The 20686-nt window shown below is 36.2% G+C and overlaps 6 protein-coding genes across 6 annotated transcripts; 4 read left to right on the top strand and 2 right to left on the bottom strand.

Moving 5' to 3' along the window:
- Positions 1–380: 380 nt before the first annotated feature.
- Positions 381–790, bottom strand: EV154DRAFT_410835 (uncharacterized protein; the record flags this gene model as incomplete). Its single annotated transcript, XM_051595422.1, has 2 exons — positions 381–451; positions 514–790. The coding sequence occupies 2 exons, from the start codon at positions 788–790 to the stop codon at positions 381–383; spliced, it is 348 nt and encodes a 115-aa protein (XP_051463161.1).
- Positions 791–1936: 1146 nt separating this feature from the next.
- Positions 1937–5929, top strand: EV154DRAFT_535463 (uncharacterized protein; the record flags this gene model as incomplete). The annotated part of the gene is made up of 9 exons (XM_051604075.1): positions 1937–2202; positions 2252–2660; positions 2838–3221; positions 3280–4746; positions 4809–4878; positions 4952–5154; positions 5231–5368; positions 5427–5652; positions 5709–5929. The coding sequence occupies 9 exons, from the start codon at positions 1937–1939 to the stop codon at positions 5927–5929; spliced, it is 3384 nt and encodes a 1127-aa protein (XP_051463160.1).
- Positions 5930–6789: 860 nt separating this feature from the next.
- On the top strand, positions 6790–7050 carry EV154DRAFT_403743 (uncharacterized protein; the record flags this gene model as incomplete). The annotated part of the gene is made up of 1 exon (XM_051595328.1): positions 6790–7050. A coding segment is annotated over one exon (261 nt), but the record flags the coding sequence as incomplete, so codon positions are not given.
- Positions 7051–8869: 1819 nt separating this feature from the next.
- Positions 8870–9893, top strand: EV154DRAFT_557965 (uncharacterized protein; the record flags this gene model as incomplete). Its single annotated transcript, XM_051605464.1, has 3 exons — positions 8870–9035; positions 9096–9263; positions 9322–9893. The coding sequence occupies 3 exons, from the start codon at positions 8870–8872 to the stop codon at positions 9891–9893; spliced, it is 906 nt and encodes a 301-aa protein (XP_051463158.1).
- A 548-nt stretch (positions 9894–10441) lies between these two features.
- On the bottom strand, positions 10442–12522 carry EV154DRAFT_597988 (glycoside hydrolase superfamily; the record flags this gene model as incomplete). Its single annotated transcript, XM_051607026.1, has 5 exons — positions 10442–11397; positions 11460–11826; positions 11892–12109; positions 12161–12350; positions 12409–12522. The coding sequence occupies 5 exons, from the start codon at positions 12520–12522 to the stop codon at positions 10595–10597; spliced, it is 1692 nt and encodes a 563-aa protein (XP_051463157.1). The 3' UTR covers positions 10442–10594.
- A 6030-nt stretch (positions 12523–18552) lies between these two features.
- EV154DRAFT_410878 (uncharacterized protein) lies at positions 18553–19491 on the top strand (the record flags this gene model as incomplete). The annotated part of the gene is made up of 1 exon (XM_051595425.1): positions 18553–19491. A coding segment is annotated over one exon (939 nt), but the record flags the coding sequence as incomplete, so codon positions are not given.
- Positions 19492–20686: the final 1195 nt, after the last annotated feature.

The following is a 20686-nucleotide window of genomic DNA, read 5'->3' as shown; positions in this document are numbered from 1 at the left end:
ATGACTGAATAAAATAAATAAAAAGTAAAAAAATGTTATTAAGGCTATTGCTTCTAAAAAAGGTATAAATATTTATTCCGCGTCAACGTATTCTGATGCCATTACACCGAAATAGGGTACTTCGTATCTCTCCAATGATGCACCATCCAAATAAGCTCGATATCTACAAATAAATGCATTAGCCACAAAGCCCAAACAAACCGCCTTTATATTTCACTTACACTAGCCAAATCAACATAAAAACGTTGAAGAAAAATAATACCCAAGATAGGAATGACGAAATAAATAACAAGATAAATTGTGCACACATCAAAGAGGAAAATAATAGTGAAGACTAAACCAGAAACGTTAATAAGTGATATATCGTCATAGAATCCATCCTAGATTTTTACCTGCCATGCGTGAAATCTCACATAATCATTTTGTCTTTCGAAAATTAACAATAATAAGCCTATTTATCCAGTGTTAACAATTATGCAACATGGTCACAAAGATAAAAAAGAAACTATTTACCAGTTACCGGACCCAAAACATAGGCTATTGAAGCTTCTACATCCACACGAATGGGTAGACTGGTTTCGTATTTATTAACACGAACAGATTGTCCATTGGGTGCACTACTGCTACTGCTACTGCCATTATTTAAAAGTCCTTGTTCAGCAAAAGAGTCGGCATTACCCGCTTGGTATGAACTGAAAGAGGGTGGTTGCTGTTTTGGTTGTTTAGGTTTTTTTGGCAAACGAGAAGTTCTATCGTCGTCTGGTGATGGTGAATATGGTGAAAAGTTCATGTTATAAAGAGATTGAAAAACTAGGAAAAAAAAAAAAAAAAGAAAGCCAAAAAAAAAAAAGCTGCGTTTCTCTTGGGCATCTGTGACGTCGTGGTTAGCATCGATATATGATACAAAAAGCCACAAGCTTGAATGAGGCGCTCATTGTTTACAATGTAATTAAGGAAAGGGAGGATTTGCAGTAGAAAAATGCCTGTTAACCACAAAATTATTAATAGATCGAAAGTTGTAATTCAAGGGAGTTTCCACGTACTACATGTTAATGAAGAGCAACCCTGTGCGTGTGTTTATTAACATATGTGATCCTCCTGCAGATAAACTTGACACTTTGTAAAAAGCTACACATATTGACGCCAGTTAAACACTCTCTCCTGCTGCAGAATCCTTCTTTTCGTGCCTTTTCACTGCTTTAGGTTTAATTATGCTGCTTCCTGGACATGGGCTTATACTATTTACTTTTATGGATGAGGGACATGCAACCATAACTTCCTTTGGCGAAGCCCACAAAAATTATGGTCACGTACATGTTGTATGAAAAATGCATGATAAATTACAAACCAAGGAGAAACTGTCTGACCATAGGATTGAATTCATCCAGCCAATTAGATTCAAGTAAAACTTTTTAATTTTCAAAAGTAGACCCTTTCTTTAAAAAATCCGCTGTTCTGGTTTTGTTCTACCTGCCTGTTCTTTATTCTTTTTTTTTTTTTTTTTTTTTTGTTAAATTTCACATTTTGAAAATTAAGAAGGAATAAAGCATGGATGAAGACCAAGGTAACTTTGCTTTCAGTCAATGTCAATTCAAAACCTCATAAAAAAAAAATAGAAATCTGTAGGGTTTGTAGAAGTGAATCTACACCTGATCATCCACTTTACCATCCGTGTAAATGCTCTGGCAGTATACGTTTTGTTCACGAAGACTGGTAATAGAGCTGTTTTCTTTCCTGTTTCTGAGTTTTTGTTATTTTAACACTCCATTTTTGTATATAGTCTAAAGCAATGGCTATCACACAGTAAAAAAAAGTAAGGGGAGAACAATAAAAGGTAGAAAGGGAGACTTTAACAAAAAAACAAAAAAATAAAACTGATAGGTACTGCGAATTATGTGAACATCCATTCGCTTTTACACCCATATACCGAGACGATATGCCAGAAAAAGTGCCATTTTATCTGCTCATCTCTCAATTGATTCGCCGTATAGCAACTGGTTTAAAGACACTTGCAAGAGGCTTATTAGTGGTGCTTGTGTGGTTAATTATATTACCAAATTTTACCTTATGGACCTGGAGATTTTATTTTTGGAGCGGTGAGAGTATTGTCTTTTTTAGAAAGGGGGAGGACCAACCCGGTTCTGACTCCTCATTAACAACAATCACGGACGAATCCAGCTATTTTTCTTATGAAATATTAAAGTATGTTTAACTTTGATTGTTATAAAAAGAAAAACAATGCTAATAATAGTTTTTCTTTTAGAAATTTTTTATCTGATTGTCTTGAGGGTCAAATTATAACGGGGTTTGTTATCATCATATTCGTTGCTGCTTACTTGTTTAGAGAATGGGTCATGCAGAATTTACCTGCTGAACAACAGGCTCCCTTAAATGAGCCAGTACCTGTCAATATCGAAAATCCCAACAACAATGAACATCTTGTACAAGAACAAGTTGCCATCGATACTTTATTGACAGCCATGCAGGTTATCAATCCAGAAGGGGACGAAGATCAGGACATGAGTTTACATCGCCTCGAACATCAATTAGGTCACCTTCGTGCTGCCGTGGATAATGAATTGGCTCAAAGAAATGACGATCCGACTGACACTTGGTATAACCAGCATGCATCATCGTCTTCTGCCAACGACACTAGTGACGTTATTTCGATTCACGATGAGGATGAAGACGAGGAATATGGCTTTGAAAGTGCTCATATGAAACGCGAATCACTGGATAGTGAGGAACACCAACGTTTATTACACCAAGACGACAGCCAATTTAGTTGGTCTAACGCCGAATCTTCGACCGGTAGAATGTATGAAGTTGAGGACGAGGAAGAGGACGACGAGGAAGACAGATTACCTGAACTAGTAGATAATAATCCTCGATTCAATAATGCTGCCATTGAACGCATGTTTCAAGAACAAATGGAAAGAAGACGAGAGTTGGCTAGAATTCGTGAATTAGAGCAAGTGGAGGAAATACCTCCCATGATTCAACCTCGTCAGCCTGCTGCTGCTGCTGCAGTTGCTGGACTAGGTGATGACGACGAACCTTTTGATGTTGGAGACGACATTAACGGTGTACTTGAGGCTATCGGCATGAGAGGAAATCCTTGGATGTTAGTTCAAAATTCTGTTTTAATGTCACTCATGATTAGTTTGTGTCTTGGTATTGCTGTTTGGGTTCCTTATGTTATTGGACGTCTTGTGATTTTGGTAATATAAGGAGTGTATATGCTTATGTGTAATCAGAAATCTAATTCATATGTATTAGATCCAACCTATTAGTTTTATTGAGACGCCTATTTACGTAATGCGGTTAATCACTGATCCGCTCGTTGATTTTGTGTTAGATCTCTGTTTTCCTTATATTTGGTCACTCATTGGAGGGTTTATCATTTCAGCTGTACCGGAAAGTATCCAATTAGCCTTAAAATCAATCCAAGATCAATTTTCGAAAGGTGTTGAGACCGCAGTGACATTATCCAACGAAACAATTACAAGAAATGAGACAGTTGTGAATAATATGACAAGAGCAGGGTCAGATAGTTTAATGATGAATATGGACTGGGTATTGATTCAAAACAAGATTGAGGCGATGAGTGCTGTGGCACTGGCTAGATGGCATCGATTTGGTACGGGACAGACCGGTCTGGATCGTAGCATGTGTATACTTGTTGGTTATCTAGTATTGATTACTTTAGGATCATGGTATTTGAATCATGGCAGACGTGCCTCAAACTCAAGTCGTAATACTACGGGTGAGACAATTCAGGACATTATTCGACAACAAGGTATATTCTTAAAGGTATTGTTCTTTATTGTGATTGAGCTGGTTGTGTTCCCTACTGTGTGTGGTTTCTTACTTGATATGGCTACTTTACCATTATTTGTAAATGCTTCATTTACATCACGTTACCTATTTCACCTGAAGAGCCCTTATTCTTCCTATTTCCTTCATTGGTTCTTGGGTACTGGTGTCTTGTTCTATTTTGCCATATTTATTACGGTGTGCCGTGAAATTATTAGACCGGGTGTAATGTGGTTTATTCGTGACCCCAATGATCCTCAGTTCCATCCAGTTCAGGAAATGGTAGAAAGGCCTTTACCGAATTTATTGCACAAAATCAGTCAATCAGCATTAATTTATTCAGTCATGTTAGTATTTGGTGTTGGTACTGTTACTTATACTTTAGGATACACTGGCATTGTTTTCCCTCTTCGATTACCTTTCAATACTCCCTTATCTACTTTGGCTATCGACCTCCTGATCATTCAATTCCTCTTACCCCCCTTGATCGCTCTCATCAAACCCCGTGACTACTCCAAGAAGGCACTTGACCTTTGGTGGCACTTTGCCTGCCGTCAGTTACGCTTAACCTCATTTATGTTCAATGTTCGTAAGCCTGATGAAGAAGGTAGACATATCCGTAAAACTTTAAAGTCAAAGATCTTTTTTGAGAAGGCAACCATCCCAACGGATGAATTTTCCGACGTCTCTATTGATGAGGATGACCAAAAATCGGTTGTGTTCAAACGTGACGGTATGATGGTTCGTGTACCCAAATACGATAGTGTTCCAGTGGATCCTAAGCGTCGTATGCTTGTACCCGTTGATCCTGTTACTCTGGAAGCTCTTGATGAAGAAGAAAGAATCAGAGGTCATCCTGCTGCTGCAGATACAAATGATGAAGCTCAGTCAACTATTGTTGTTTACATCCCACCTAATTTCAAGCGAAGAGTAAGTCCTCGTTTTAATTTATGTATTATATGTATATATATATATATTTAACATGAATCTAGATTATCATTTTCTTGTTTTCCATGTGGTTTTCCATTTCATTATTTTCTTGCTCTGTAACGGTAGTACCTCGTAAGTAATATATTTCTCCTTGTGGGTTTAAACTAAAAATGGTTGATGATAATGAGATACTAACATCTGCTAGTTCTCGTTGGTCGTGCACTTTTTAAATATTATCTTGCGCCTGGGTCGAAAGTAAACGATTTGTACTCGTTTGCACTTGGAATTTATATTATGGCAGGATTGGGAACAATGACTCATTGGATTAATGAATGTTACGCAACATATAAAACAAATGAATACAACAACGATGAAATTATGACGTATATGAAAGAAAAAACGAAAAAGGTTAAATAGGAATATACAGAAGAAAAAAGAAAAAAAAAAAGTGTAATAATGAAGTATTAACGTTGATTAAATTTAGATTGCAAAGTTTTTATACTTATCTAGTATGTTTGGTTTGGTCATCCCACTTTTGTTTGGAATCGCAGTTGATCTCTTTGTATTTATGCCGATCCGTAGCTTTAATTCAGAAAGTGGATTAGTGATTTATGTGACTCAGGTAAAAGGGAAAATTAATACTTACTCACATGAATATTCACGGGGTTATTTGTTGTTAGAATTGGTCGTTTGGTGTTGCATATATGAGCATCATTCATAATATTATTCATGTGCTTCCTGCCAATAATAGTGTTCGTCGAAAGCTCATCGGACTTGTAGGCGACGGTATTATGCAAACCGACGTGTGGAATATCACACGAACTGTGATTGTCCCTGTGATAGTTACTGCACTACTTGCTATAACCATTCCTGGTATTGCCTCTTGGGGTATTTTACGATTTCTTGGTTAGTTGAACAGAATTTTATTTATTTTCTCATGCACTCATATTTTAAAATTTTAGATCCCAAAGACCCTTCACTTCAGATCACTGTGACAAGATATACGTACCCTATCATATTCTTTTTCTTTGTGGGTCTGTTATCTATCGTTATCTTTAAGAAATTGATCCACTTGTGGATACAGATCGTGAAGGAAGACCTTTATGGCATTGGTGTAAAACTACACAATAGAAATAACGAATCAAGTGACGAGCCAACTACTTTAGAGGCCGAAGGACTGTAAAGCCTATCCTATCCTATTTTTTTTTCCATTGCATAGAGTTAAATTTTGTACATTTTATTAAAGAATTGTTTTTATAATTCGATCGTATCAAATGGCCTAAATTGAATAATTTTTGCTGAGCAGCTGGATATCTGGGTAAACTCGTGACTTTTTATTAATTGTACAATGATGAGTGTACCTGGCCGTGTGGTAAAGCACCCTTTTTACTTATGTCATTTTTAAGAGGCAACATGATAAATGATGTGCATATTGATATCAACATCTAATAAGAGATAGCAACCATTGTATATATTTATCATATATATATATATATAAAAGAATCACTTGAGGTCTCATTTAAATGGGCTCCAAAAATCCAGGTGTAACAGTTGACCCGTGATTCATTCTAGGTAATACTAATGAATACCAAATGAGGAATATAATAGGTCGTAGGCGTTTTTTATACTATTTAAATCCCTTTTTTTTATTTTTTTATTTATTGTTTTCTCTTTTCTTTTTTTCTTCTTCTCCATAGTAATAAATTGTAAAAGATGAGCACAGAGCCAGAACTGAGTGTATTGTATCATAACCAGCAGCAATATTATAATACGCCAATGTTAATAGCTCAGCATCAACAATATCGTTATAATAATCAACAAACTAATATGCCAACACAAAAGATAAATGGGAAATATCATGAGGAACAACACCATCATCACCGTGTTGTTTCTCCCCCTCTATCTGAGGCATCTTCTAGTTCACAATCATCCACAAATTCGTTTTACAGTAATAATAATGCAAAGCCATTACAATTACCAACTCAGCTACCTAAGGCAAATAGTATAACAGCCTGCACCTCACCACAGGTTCAAGGGAGGCAGTCATCAGCTTGGAATTTCACATGGCTAGTTTTTATGAATGAAAAATGGGTGCCATTTGATATCGTTAACCAAACCAAACTGGAACAGACCCTGACAGTAGGAGGAACATTTGTAGACATCACTGATTGTCATTTTCCTGATGTGAAACGAGTACGTGTATTTCCAAGGAATAATTACCTTAGTTATCTCGGCGTCAAATATCGGTTGTCTCGGATCATGCAACCGGATGCTTATTTAGATCATGTGGCTGTTGCTGAAGCAAAACAACCCAACCCTCCTTCCTTTAAAGACAATCGAAATACAAGAGCTTGGGAAATATAATAACTTTTTTTTTTTTCGACCCAAACACAAACACACACACACACACACAACATTTGTATATTCATTGTCATTTTTGTTACACGCTAATACTTGGGGAATAGTTACTTTCCAAGATATATTTGTAATTATATAGACTACTTTTCTCTTCTTTTTTTCTTTACTTGTAATATAATATTTCAACTTAATAAATAATTTCCTACGGTAATACCAAGTAACGTGATCTGGTCACTGGGGGCTTTCCTATCATGCTTTTTGAGGGTGCGGTAAATGACCTGACAGGCCATGTTCACGAGACTAACTTTTGGCGCGTATGAGGCTTTTAATTAAAGCTAAAATGTTTTGCCATCATGTGAGCTGAAAGTTATTGGTTTGCATGTACATCTAAAAGATATGCAACAAAATATACATTTTCGTGGGTGTTTCATGTACCCTTAATTAACCAGATTAATGAAAAAACCTGATTTCACAAAAAGAACGTTTTGCTGGTATAGTGTAACAGACAATTAACTAAAAATATACCTTTTGGCTGTATTATTATAATACCTGAACACTTTGTAAACATCACATCATGTTTGCTTATTAAATTTTGTCATCATTTTTTCATTGTTGAATACCCTTTTAATTAGTCATCCCATCTTTTTTTTTTTTTTTTTTTTTTTTTTTATCGATCTTTTCTGCCTATCATAATCTTACTTGTACCGGGAAATCATTTTATTTCTTTTGCATACTCCTATTCTACGCCTCTTTCTCCTTGTTCCCAATGAAGCATAAAAGCTTATCCGATTATGCATCAAACTATGTCGATTTTTTATTACGTAAACCTCGAAAAACGGGGGCATGGTAACAAGAGAACCATGTTGCTTTTAGATGCCCGACAACCCTAATCAAAAAAATTGAACAAACAAAATCCAAGGGAACACTGCCTCTTAAGGAGAGGAAAAGCTCTATTTATTCGGGATTGTATACAAATCAAGGTTTTTTTTTTGTCAATTGCTATTCATGACGATCTAGTGCAGTTCTTACTATATTTGGTGAGGTTGGAGTATTGTATGTATATAAAAAAAAAAAGGGCCATCATTACTTTAAATTGTACAACAATCCAATTAAAATATCGGGCAGTGGCAAAAAGTAGCACGCGAGCATGCTTGTGCGTGCGTTGGGTTCGTTTTGGTAGCTTTACCATACTGTAAATTTTGAATACAAAAACATCTAGCCAAAACGTGGCCAAGTATCGTGCAACATTAAATCGACATGGAACATGTTTTTTTTTAATTTTTTTATTCTGGTAAGAGCTTATAATAGCTTTCGTGTGGTTAACCTAGAAGGGGAGCATGAGGGTGTTGAACTATTATCCGTTACTCAACGTCATTTCAGAACTACATGTCTTTTTTATTCTTTCCAAGCGAAACGGAGTTGTATTACCTTCTTCCCAAATTTGAGAAACAAGGCCGAATCAGAGATGACAAAAAAGTAGTAAAAAAATGCTGCTGCACAACTAATTATTATATTTAGCACCATGTGAGATTCCAGAAATGTTTAGGAAACGTGAAGAATAGGCCCAATTTTTTTTTTTATTTATAAAATAATTACTATTTTCTGCTCCTCCCCCCCCCAAATCGAGTTGGTCCCCCCATTTTGGCCAAAAAAAATGTATATAACAAGATCGAATTGCACGGTCATTTTATTTTACCCTTTTTATATTTCTATTTTTCTACAACTCTATTTCCCGCTTTTAACAAAAAAAAAAGTGACTACGAACATGCAATACGATAACAACAACACTATTATTGTTGGTGGATCTCCTACCTCCTGGATGACCTATGATGACAACACCGAAGTCAGTGACAATCTTAAAGCTACTGTCAATGCCTTGAAAAAAACTAGCATTGAAAAGTCAAAGCGCAAGCAAGTCAAAAATGCCTGCGGTAAGATAATTTACTTTTTTAATATTTGAAGTGTGTCTGTGTACTCATCTTAAACAATAGTCAATTGTCAAAAAGCCTGCAAGAAGTGTGACGATGGCAGACCTTGCAAGCGTTGTGTCAAACTCGGTTTGACCAGCACATGTAGAGATTCTGACCGTAAAGAGCGCAAGAAGGGTGTTAAGCGTGGACCTTACAAGAAGCGCCAAGCTTACATCAAGGATAAGCCAGGTAAGGTTAAAATGCTAATGACAATAAATTAAAATTACTAAAACGTTTTTTTTTTTAGTGTACCCTAAATTGACAGAAGAGAATTGGACAACACCCATTTATGAGAGAGTACCTCAAGTTTTAAGTCACAGTAATAACCAATCAATTTACACGGATTTCTACGATGAATCTTATTGCGTACCAAGTCAAAGTGGCAGTAGCTTATCACCAGTAAGCTCGAGCAGCTTTGTCGACGAATCGGATGAAACGTTGCACTATGCATATGGTTACGGCTACACAAACAATACTATCACCACCAGTCCATCCGCTACAAGTATGTTGGACCACCAAACTATTTCTGGCAATGTTACGCCTCTTCAAGACTCTTCTTATTCGTGGGACGATATTGAGAACTATAGTCCAATCGGCTCTAACCCGATCATGATGAACCAATTTCCTACCACTGCTATTTATCAGCAAAAGGACATCACCAATAGTTTTAATGACTTCACCTTGTTACAACAGCTACCTGCCAACAACAATTATTGGTACACTAATGATATGCCTATAGATTATCAGCCTCAACCTCAACAAAACTACTTTGAATACTCTATCCCACCTCAATATAACACATGGTCTTATTCAAATTAGATAAATCTCACACCCACACAACATGCATCCTTTTTTTTTTATACCGCATCTATGAAAAAAAGAAAAAATTATTCCCCCTTTCCTATGAACTTTTCTATGCCCATTTACACTTTTTTTTTTTCTTCTCTTTTTTTTTATTTCGTCATTTATCATCAAAACATCCAAAAAAAAACCCCCATTTAGAATGTATATACCATCTTTTTATTTTTTCACTTTATTTTCCTCATATGTACTAAGCTACTCATTTTTCATAACCATGTTACACAAAATAATAAAAACAAAATCATTATTTTAAACAAGAAAGCAGGAACACCATCTAAAAATAGAACAATAATATTACAACTATATTTATCATTCATCTTTCCAATTGACATGAAAAGTCGCACGTACCATCTTTTCCTTGAAGTTTGCTCTAACCAAAAATCTTATCAGAATCCGAGGTGCGAACAATGCCGGTGGTAGCTCAAAAAGATCTACCGTCCATTTGTTGTGCTAAGCAAAAGAACAATCTTTATCCAGAACCAATAATTCGTTGCCTTTTCTGTGTCCCTTCTTTTCTATTGTTCAACAAAAAAAGAACAGCTGTTCAATTAATAGCTTTTTACGCCAAGACCCTTCCATTGTTTATATTGTTACCCAATAGGAAAAAAATTCCTTATAATGTAAGTGTTTATTTCAAATTAATCAAATTGGCTTATTAATTAGTAAAACTTCATGGTGTTTACTTTGGGTGCAACAAAAATCCCACCCTTGATTTGTCCTTTCAATTGAATGACAGCCATCATGGTCTTCTTTTCATTCTTCAATTGAACCTTGACTTGATTACCTTTTTGAATAACAGTTCCTCCTTCTACACTGGTCACTGTAATATTATCGGCAACCTTAAATTGCGCAGTAATAGTCTTTCCAAAACTTATTTTATCAAATCGACGAACATTGACAAGTGCTGTGAATGACTTTGCGTCAGATTTCGTAACCGAGAATTGGGCAATAACATGACCTCCCATGTATGGTTTAGCAGATGGTCCAATCGTCTTCTTCACAACCCCCGTATTCAATGTATTACGTGTAATTTCAAGTGTACTGATTAAGTCGCAAGTCGTGCTGCTACCACTGCCTTGGCCGCAGTAAACGGAGCTACCGTCCGTAGTAGAGAAACATGTAAGACCGCTAGGACATCCTTGAAGTCCCCATGCTCCATGGTTACACATAGCAAAGGAGTTTCCGGAACATGCAACTTGACCTTCAATAGAACATTTTTGTCCGTCCTTGATACACGTGACGGGTGTGCTGGTTGGTGCAGCAGTAGTACTAGTAGTAGTAGTAGCAGTAGTCTTTGTCGTAGTAGATGTGGTCTTAGTTGTAGTAGATGCAGTCTTAGTTGTAGAAATAGTACTAGTTGTACTAGGGGTCGAACCACCGTTAGCAAGTCCGTGAACTAAATTAGCAACGGCCACTTGATAGGAAGGAGATATATCCGTGTTGGCGTAAGAAGCAGAGGCATCTAACAGCACGATTAGTTTCAAGTTTTTTCTATTACAATAACTTTACTAATGTTTATTTTACCCCATAACATGACACCGCCGAAACTGGAATAGGTGTTAGAGAGGTCTTTGACGATTGGTTGCAATTGACTAAAAGGGACATATCCGCTACCAGCGGCAGCACTTGATCCTGGGAGACCCAACAAGATCTTGACATTCTTATTTGGCGAGGTTGTTTTTGCCCAGGTGTCCCAAGTATTAAAGTTAAAACTTCCACTAGTAGTTGAGCAATAATTGTTGTAAAATTGGACATTTACAGCATCAAATCCGACTTGATCCATAATTGTACCCATCATAGCATCAGGGAAAGGGCATTGAGGAGCACCGGTAATGAAGTATTGTTTGGACTTATCAGTACTGAAATGTGTACGAAGTCGTCTAACCATCGCCTAATAACAATAATGTGATGTGGTCAGTGTACAATACTAATACGATTAAAATCCCTTGTACTCACGGCATAACCTGTAGGCCCGCCACCTTCAATGTCAAGATCAAAGCCATCCAACACAGCATCACCAAAGGGACGAGTTGAGCTGGATCCAGCACCAAAAAGATTCCAAAGAGTATCAGCAAAGGCCTCACCATCAGCATCATTGGCAAAGCCATAAATACCAGCTGCACCACCAAGTGACATCAAGACGGTTTTACCCTTGTTTTGACAAATCTTAATATCTATAATAATATTAGATCATGTGTCATCGTAATGGTGCATATCGTAGTTACCTGTGCCAACGTCAGGGCATTGTAAAAGTCCTGTTCCGGGGAAATTAGGGCCATTACAACCGTTAGCCAGATTAAGCACAGGAAGGCCTCCATCTTTGAAATTAAGAACAAATGACATAATTAGAAGATCAGACGAATCATCGCAGTAAAACGAAAGTGGTTTTTGGGTATCAACTCCTCCTTTGGAATTCTGTATATAGATTAGTAACAAGACATCTGATGATGTTTATTATGTTTTATTGACTCACCTGCCCCCAATAGGTAGCAATACTAGGCTTATCGAGGAAACTAGCCAGAGTTCCCGATAAAGTCAAGAGTACAGCAGCAGTGACACCAACAATTATGTTATTGTTGATAAGCATTGTATGAATGAAGGGAAAGGGTAAAGATGGTTCTTTTTTTTTAATGAGAATAAGAAGAAAAATGAGTACTCTTCGATTCCTTTTTATATGAAACAAGGGTCTTCAGGAAAGCAAGGACCCGTCTATTGCAATATGCGTTTGTTTTATTAGGACTTACATAATTGTTATCATCCGTGCACCCATTACAAATTTGCTGTTACATCACTGCAACTAAATACCAGATTCTAAATGATCATGCTTATTGTACCTATTCTTTTAGCAAATGTTTAACGTAAGGAAGCTATATGTCGATATTATGGTTATTGTTTTTTGATCTACAGTCTTGCTCAAACCAGTGCATAACAGGTTCCGTGTGGTCAAATCATAAACTTAATCTTACGTAACAATGAGGCATGGTACAAAAAGTATTTACATAATAATTGGGCACGGACAAGGCAATTTATTTACATAATAAAACATCGATGAGGTAAAAAAAAAAAGTCGATGGCAGATGACACCATTTATTCTAATTATAAAATTTCTGCGATACAATAATAAGCGTCTTTTAAGCTAACCTAAGTGACATGAAACTATAATAACGTTATGTTGTTCGTCTTTTATCTAACAACAATTTAAGATTTAAACCACATAAAGCTATAATTAAATTGTACCAGTGCTAATACAACACTTGTGAGTAGTTTTTTTTTTTTCGGTTAGCAAGTTTCAAAAGTATACTTATTCCTCTCCTAATACGCCGGGTACATATCTTTAATTTTATCTAAACAAGCAGTGGTACCAATTTAAGCGAAATTGTGTCAGACTGTTACCTAAGCCAAGATATTTACTGCAGTCTTTAGAGATCATGTATTTTTTACAATCCTTCTGTTAATTAATCTCAATTACAGCAACCATGAAAAAATGGGCTCATGAATGTATCACAAATGTAGCACCAAGCCGTTTATGGCCAATACCGAAAAGGATGTACGCATGTATTTCACGCCGATCAGATGGAGTTTTTTTTTTTTTTTTTAAACAAAATGTGGTGTACAAAGTAATTTAATAAAGCTTCCCAAAGCACTAAATGATACGTCAAATTAACAAAATTGTTAAACTATCTTCCTCCCACGTTTTTTTTTTTTTTTTTTTTTCTCAATTAGGATTTCGTAAGCAAAGTGATACATTTGTTTCTGTTTTTTATTTTTGGGAGATCAAAAAGATGTCATCGTAGCATATCAGCCTTATAAACTTGTTAATTTGATAAAATGTAGGTAGTCCGGTTTGAACAATTTACCCACTACTATTCTCGGGAGTCACTTTCCGAAAAAAAAAAAAAAAAAAGGTTCAAAACCCGAGAAAAAATCGGTCTGCACTAAAAAGTTAACAGCTATCCGCTTGTACGAGAAAACGACAAAAGAATAAATACCTAATTTTAAAACTGGCCGCAAATTTTAGTGATGGCTCGTTTTTTTCGTGGGAAACTGGTCAGTTCCTGACACAAGATTGCGTTAGTTATGTAAGAGCTTTAGCTATTGCCGATTACGTGAAAAAGCTGGATCCAGCAACTTTAATTAATAAATACTGTACAGATTGTAAAAATAGAGGTTTTGAAACTTCCAGTATGTTTAGGAATTTTCGTTCTTATGTATATTTGAAAAATCCTCGTGTTGTCAGACATGACCTGTGTAGGTAAATGTATAATCTCGCTGTTTAAGAAATTATATGCTTTATCCAACTTCTTTGTTCATTATTTGTAGCATAATCTATGCATAAATCAAATTTGAAGAGCTACTGATAACAACATTTAAAAACTTCCGCTCGTTCATAAAACTTTGACATGACAAAACTATCCAAAAAATGCTCAAATTATCCGCTCTCTTCGTGCTTCTGCAAAAGAATTTCTTTTTTGGTAAGCTCCTCGTCAGTAACGCGGAAGAGAAAGACCTAAAAACCCGAGAAATGTCAGATAGCCACGCTACTGAATTTTTCAAACCTGTTATGTATTGCAGGTCAGCATACATGTAACTAATAAGTTCAAAGTTCTAGCTCTAAATCTATTTCCTTCTTGCCTATGGATCATTCTTTTCTCGGTTAACAATTTCTGCAAGTAGTGCTTTCTTGTTTATTTGACTTTAGAAATCATGTTTCAATCGCACGGGGTTATCCCCATTATCGGTTCAAACGGTGTCTAAATTTACAAGTCAGAAGGAATACATGTTACACTGGAAAAAGCCATGTGTCATTGCTGTTTGTAACAGATGCTACAATCATTTTAGTTTTAAAGAATGATACAGTGATTTGTTTTCGGAAATCCAAAAAATGGAGGCGTAGACAATAAAAGCTGGTGCTCAACAAAAATAAGTGATTTTGACAAGCGTAACATTATAAAACTATCAATACAATGCAACTTAAAACTTCAAATCTCTTCAGGATATTACAAGCAGTTGCTCGCTGTTATATCTTTTGTAGGACAGTTTTTTTCATGTTAACAACTCATGCATGATTACCTTAAGGATATGCGGGAACGACGATATTAAAAAAAAAAAGTAATACAATATATACGTTCATTTTGAAGAATGACAATCAAAGTATTCTTAATAACAAAAACAATAAATATTTATTTCCTACTTCTACATACCGCGTGATAGTCTAGTTATTATCATTGTTAAGCAGGGAAGGGGGATCCACAAGATTATATTTAACTGTAGTACCTGCAAACCAGTTTCCAAAAGCTGATAATTGTAGCGTGGATTATACCGCTTCTAGTCAACCTCATAAAAAAATTACCATGTACATACTTCGGTTTTATGTCTGTAGGTAACGTATTCTAAGTACAGTATACGATGCTATATTCTTTGATACCTCAAACCTCGGTTCCGCAAAGTCTTGGCGTAAACTCTTGGTATTAAGAACGTACTTTACCTACCTGTTATTCGTTTATTTCGTCAATGTCAGTAGCAAATTATTAAACACATTCGTCCAATTCGATAATTAGGGTAGGAATATTTTTTGTTTGGTTACACACATTCTCCCCCACTTCAAAAGTCGCTTTCATTGCACAAAAATTAGGATGTTACGCATATGATATTGTTGAGAATTGAATGGGTTATTCAATGGGAAACATGCGTTTTTTTTTTAACAAAAAAAAAGAAGAAAAAAAAACTTGAGTTTATAAGCTATCATATGCAAAGGTAAATAAACAGTTTTTTCTCCTCTATTTTCCCCCTCAGAATGAACTGTATGGTAACAGGGTTATTAAGGGAAGCCCCTCGTTTTCAAAGGAGTCTCCGTCTGAAGGTAGTGCAGAAGCTCATATGAGATCAAAACCTTGGTTAATGCGTCACTCCGGTGGGCCCATTGAGTGCTAAGTCATCATTTAAACTTAATAAAAATCAAAGTGGGAAGCCCCTTTGCTTAACAGACAATCTTTCATCAATGCCTGCAAAGCAGCAGAGATATTCAATTTGCATGCTTTTTTGGTCAGAAGCGATCAAAAAGAGAGATGGGAAAGATTGCGTGGAAAGTATTGCTTGACACGAAAAACAAAGTACGAATCGTTTGATTTTCTTAGTGATGATGACCTGTTCCTTTTTCAAATAAATCTTCTTTGCTTCTGCCATCATAAAAGACTAAGAATCAAGTTTAATTAATACAACTGAGGGTAATTATTCTGAACAAAAACACGTCACCGATCGCAGTCATGTCACACGCCTTGAAATAATTGCCTCAATCTATTTATTAAAAAAGGTTTACATTTTTTCCCCTTTTTGTTAAAATTAATTATGCCAGCAACCAAAAATCAAAAATTAAACATCATTGCTACTGCTAGCCTTTCAGCTTTAGAAACGGAATCAGCCCGTCGTATTACTGAAGAAGCTCACACAAGCTCTGAAAGCTTGTACACACCATCTAATTCTTCTGCAACAAGATTGATAAGTGGCCGTAATAACAAAGCGTACCTGTGTCACCTAGGATTAACAGTGCAAGCTTTCGAAATCTTGTACAAAGAATTTGTGTTACACTATCCTCAAAAATGCCAAACTGGACACTCTCCTATACTTGAAGCCAAGATGGTCCTGGCATTGGTTTTGATATGGCTCCACAGTGAGATGGAGCTAGAGATTTTGGGCCTGATTTTCGGTGCTCCTGCTGCTGTTATTAGTAGATCGAAGGACTTGGGTATTCAAACTCTGTTAACTGTTTTTCGATCCAAGCCAAATGATCCACGATGGGTGATAGCATGGCCCTCTTCCAACAAAAAGACCGAATTTAATGAAATGGTACTGTCAAAAGCAGCCAATGATTTTGAGAGAGGAGTGTTGGGAGGCGTTTTTGGCTTTGTTGATAGTCTGAGCCTTAAAATCGAGCACCCTGTGGATCCCTTAGAGCACAACGCTTATTATATTAAGTGCAAACGCGACTGTTTCACTTCTCAAATAATTGCTTTTACTCCGGATGGATGCATCTGTTATGTCAGGTACAAAAAAATCACGTCTATTTTACATACCCGTACTAATTAGCTTATCTGAATGTTCAGATTCAACTGTCCTGGTGCATGGCATGATTCGGAAACTGCTGAACCATTGTATGAAAATTTACTCTCTTTTAAGTGTCCTGAACCTTTCAAGGTTATTTCTGATTCAAGCTTTCCTTGCAAAAGAAAATTTGCGTCAAAGGTGCTTAGTATTTCAAAGAGAAACGCAGTAGGGGTGAATTTACAAGCTCGGGAAACAAAAAGAAAGCACGCAGTCATCAAAAAGAACATTCCTGTTGTTAATTGGGGGATGAAATCCCTCCAAAAATGGTTTGGAAGGCTTAATATAAAGCTTAGTGTAAACAAGCAGGAAAGGCAAGACATCCTATCTGTTGTGTGGAGACTACATAACTTCCGGATCAGAGTTGGTGGTAACAACCAAATTCAAACGGTATATCACGGTGCATGGAATTACGGAGAAAATGCTCTCGAAACCAGCGAGTAAATCAATAAAAAAAATTTATAAGCTACTTACAACAAAGTTACTTTTTGTCCATACGATTTGTATTTCAATCAGAAACTGCTTTAATGAAAAGTGAATATCGTATTTAGAAGTCTTTCCTTATTAACTAAGCTTTTTCGTGATACTTGATAAAGTAATTTTAAAATGACAAAGGAGGAAGAAGCATGTAGACGAGATTATTTTTATTTAATTTATTTTTTAATTAACAAGATCTGACTTACGCCGTGATAAGGTTTAAGATAATTGAAGTTTTCCATCCTGTTATTTATATAATTAAGAATAGCTGCAAATACGATACCAGTAATCCGAGTGCGCTTGCACATACTGCTGCTGCACTTACTAACAATTTACTTTTTATCCAGCAATCTTTATCAATATTTAAGCTCATTCTATGAAAAAGACCATTTTGCATAATTATGGCTTATAAAAATCACCTAAACGCAGACATAGAGTTGAAAAAAAAAATTGAATACAGATATAGCATAATAATTGTATAGGCCTCTTCTAGCGTTTGTAGGGGAATTGTTTATGGCAAATTTAGCCCTTACACTTAGACTTTGTTTTATCATATAATCTCAACAGTAATTTTGGATTTCCAAAAAAACAGCCTCTTTTTTTACGTATGTCAGTCTTTTTCGATTTTATGAAACCAACATACAAGTTCCAGCACCCATTCACCGAAATAAAACAGTGATCTCCAAGTATATCGCCCATTTAAAATGTCTGTAATGTTTCGACATTATGTGCTTATATAGGGAAAATTGCCTTTTATAGAACCTGGGATTATGCCTATAAAAGAAAGACTTGCCCTTTTTCCTATTCCCAGCTCTCGCGAACCAAAGTATAAGTAATGCAGCATTGATGTACTGTAAAGATAATTTTATCTAGTTAAATTAAATGATGTGCCAAACACTAGGCGCCATGAGGTAGGAAACAGACGGTCTCACCATCTGAAACAAATTCACTCGCTGATCTGAATATGTATGTAGCCTTTTTTGTTTTATTTTTTAGATCTCATCTCTTCTTTCCTTCACTTTTTTTTTTGCATGATCGAAAAATGAAACATATTTATCAAGGTGATGATTTTTCTTTATCAATACACGTAGACCCAGGTTTTCGTGGTATATTACGAGGATTTGCTGATGACATATCTGAAGGCTGCCTTTTGAAAGGAGAAACCGTACTGGAGGTACATCGACGTTCAAGAATCCGATGTTTAGAAACTGCTTTCGTAGGTGAAATTCGTGTAGATTTTAAAACCACTAATTCGGTGGGATTACCAACTTCAGATGGTGTTGAGAAAAGACATATTTGTAAACGAACGTTGAAACATTTTAACGAGCGCATGATTATGGACGGAGAAAGTGAAGTGATCAAGTCAACCTTTGTTGATCCAGGCTCTTATAAATTTCCATTCAAATTTTCTATCTCTGCCTCACTTCCTCACAGTTTTGAAGGCAAACATGGATCAATAAGATATCGTTTAGATGTCCTTTCGATTAGGAAATTGTTTAGTTCTGACATACATATCTCATACCCAATCATTCTCAGAAGATGTCTCATGGATAGCATGAATCCGGTGGCTTCTCCAACTCAAACTGTTGATGGAGATATGCACCATGATGTACTGACATATTCTGCTACAGCACCAACCATGACCTATCGTGAAGGTGGTCTGTTAACACTTGATTTGTCTGTTCATCTAAAAAAACCGGACAGGCACTCTGTTCGTATGATAACATGTGGACTTGAAGAACAAGAGTATTATCGAACCACGGGTCAGCAATCACTCACTCAGGAAGCAATGGATCATACAAGAAAATCGTATCCTCTGGGCTGCAGCACCTTTTTCCCTTCAGAACATGAACAATATAATCCTGCGCAACTGCATAACTATAACGCCATATTTCGACTATATCCACGCGTTCACACTGACACAAAATCTACTCTTATTGCTGTTTTACATCGTTTAAACATTCGCATTATCATTGATGACAACCAAGTAGTGCCCCGAAGAAAACTGAAGAGAATGTCATCTTTTGACAGTATAAGTAGTAAGACTAGTATAAAGTCTGTCGGTAAAACCATCTTATCCCATTTACCATTCAATCCACAAAAACGCAACTCTGCACAATCCATCCCTACAATGACACCTCTCGATCGTGAAATAACACCACCAGCAAGCCCAACACCGTCCGAAAGTTCAAGACCTTCCATGGACGACAACTCTTCCGTCACATCTAGTTTTAATAATCCATCCTCTGCTTCGATCGATCGATTAAATATAGCAGAAGGCAACCTTGTAAGGGTAACAACTACAAATAATTCGACATCAAATACAGAGGAAGAACAACCACACAACGATCATTCGTTAGCGATGCATCATCACTTTAATCCATTTCACTTTCATCGTAATGCTCACCAAGAAGGTACAATTGAATGCACCTTGACGCTTCCAATCGTTGTAACATCAAGAGAAGAATATAAAGAAAATAGTATGCCAGCTATACCTGATTATAACACCGCAGTGGATGAGCCGCCGAGTTATCGTGCTACGATTCAAAGCATGCCACCCGTGCCATCATATCCAATTACAGCAGGTGACGAGGATTAACATGATAACGATAAGGAATTTAGAGAGAGGGAGGGAGGGAGAGCGAAGACAGATAACTTACTTTGTAACATACATCATAATAACTAATAAAACACGTGCGTTGTCGCATTAATACTGATATTTGGTCTTTAGATGGAAATGTCTAGAACTCCGTATTTTTTTCAAACGTATTTTTTCAAACGTATTTTTTCAAACGTGATGGTCTACACGTCGATTGACATGCCATATCATCTAAATTTCATTAGATGATCATTCTCTGTTTTCCATAAAATCTGCTTTACTGTCATTACAAGCTACTACTGGAATGCAGATAGACAATTACCAAGCTCTGACTTGCTTGGAAGGTTTTTGCAAGTGTTTCTGTTTTAAGTAAAGGCTCATACATTATGGATGATAAAATAGACAATTGAAATCATCCTGACATAAGCTTGTTTATCTGTAAATAAAGCTGGTTCATACACTTTATTCTTCTCTTTCTCTTTTCCCTTAACATACTTCTTTTATTGTATGAAAGTAACCGATCACGTAAAAGGGTTAGTTTAGTAGTGACTCTTGTTTCTTTGAAAAGAAGCTAAAT

The sequence above is a fragment of the Mucor mucedo genome, assembly GCF_025094135.1.
Source record: "Mucor mucedo strain NRRL 3635 chromosome Unknown EV154scaffold_3, whole genome shotgun sequence".
Classification (NCBI taxonomy): Eukaryota; Fungi; Mucoromycota; class Mucoromycetes; order Mucorales; family Mucoraceae; genus Mucor; species Mucor mucedo.
Note: the sequence above shows the minus strand (reverse complement) of the source record. Positions and strands in the feature narration are given on the sequence as shown.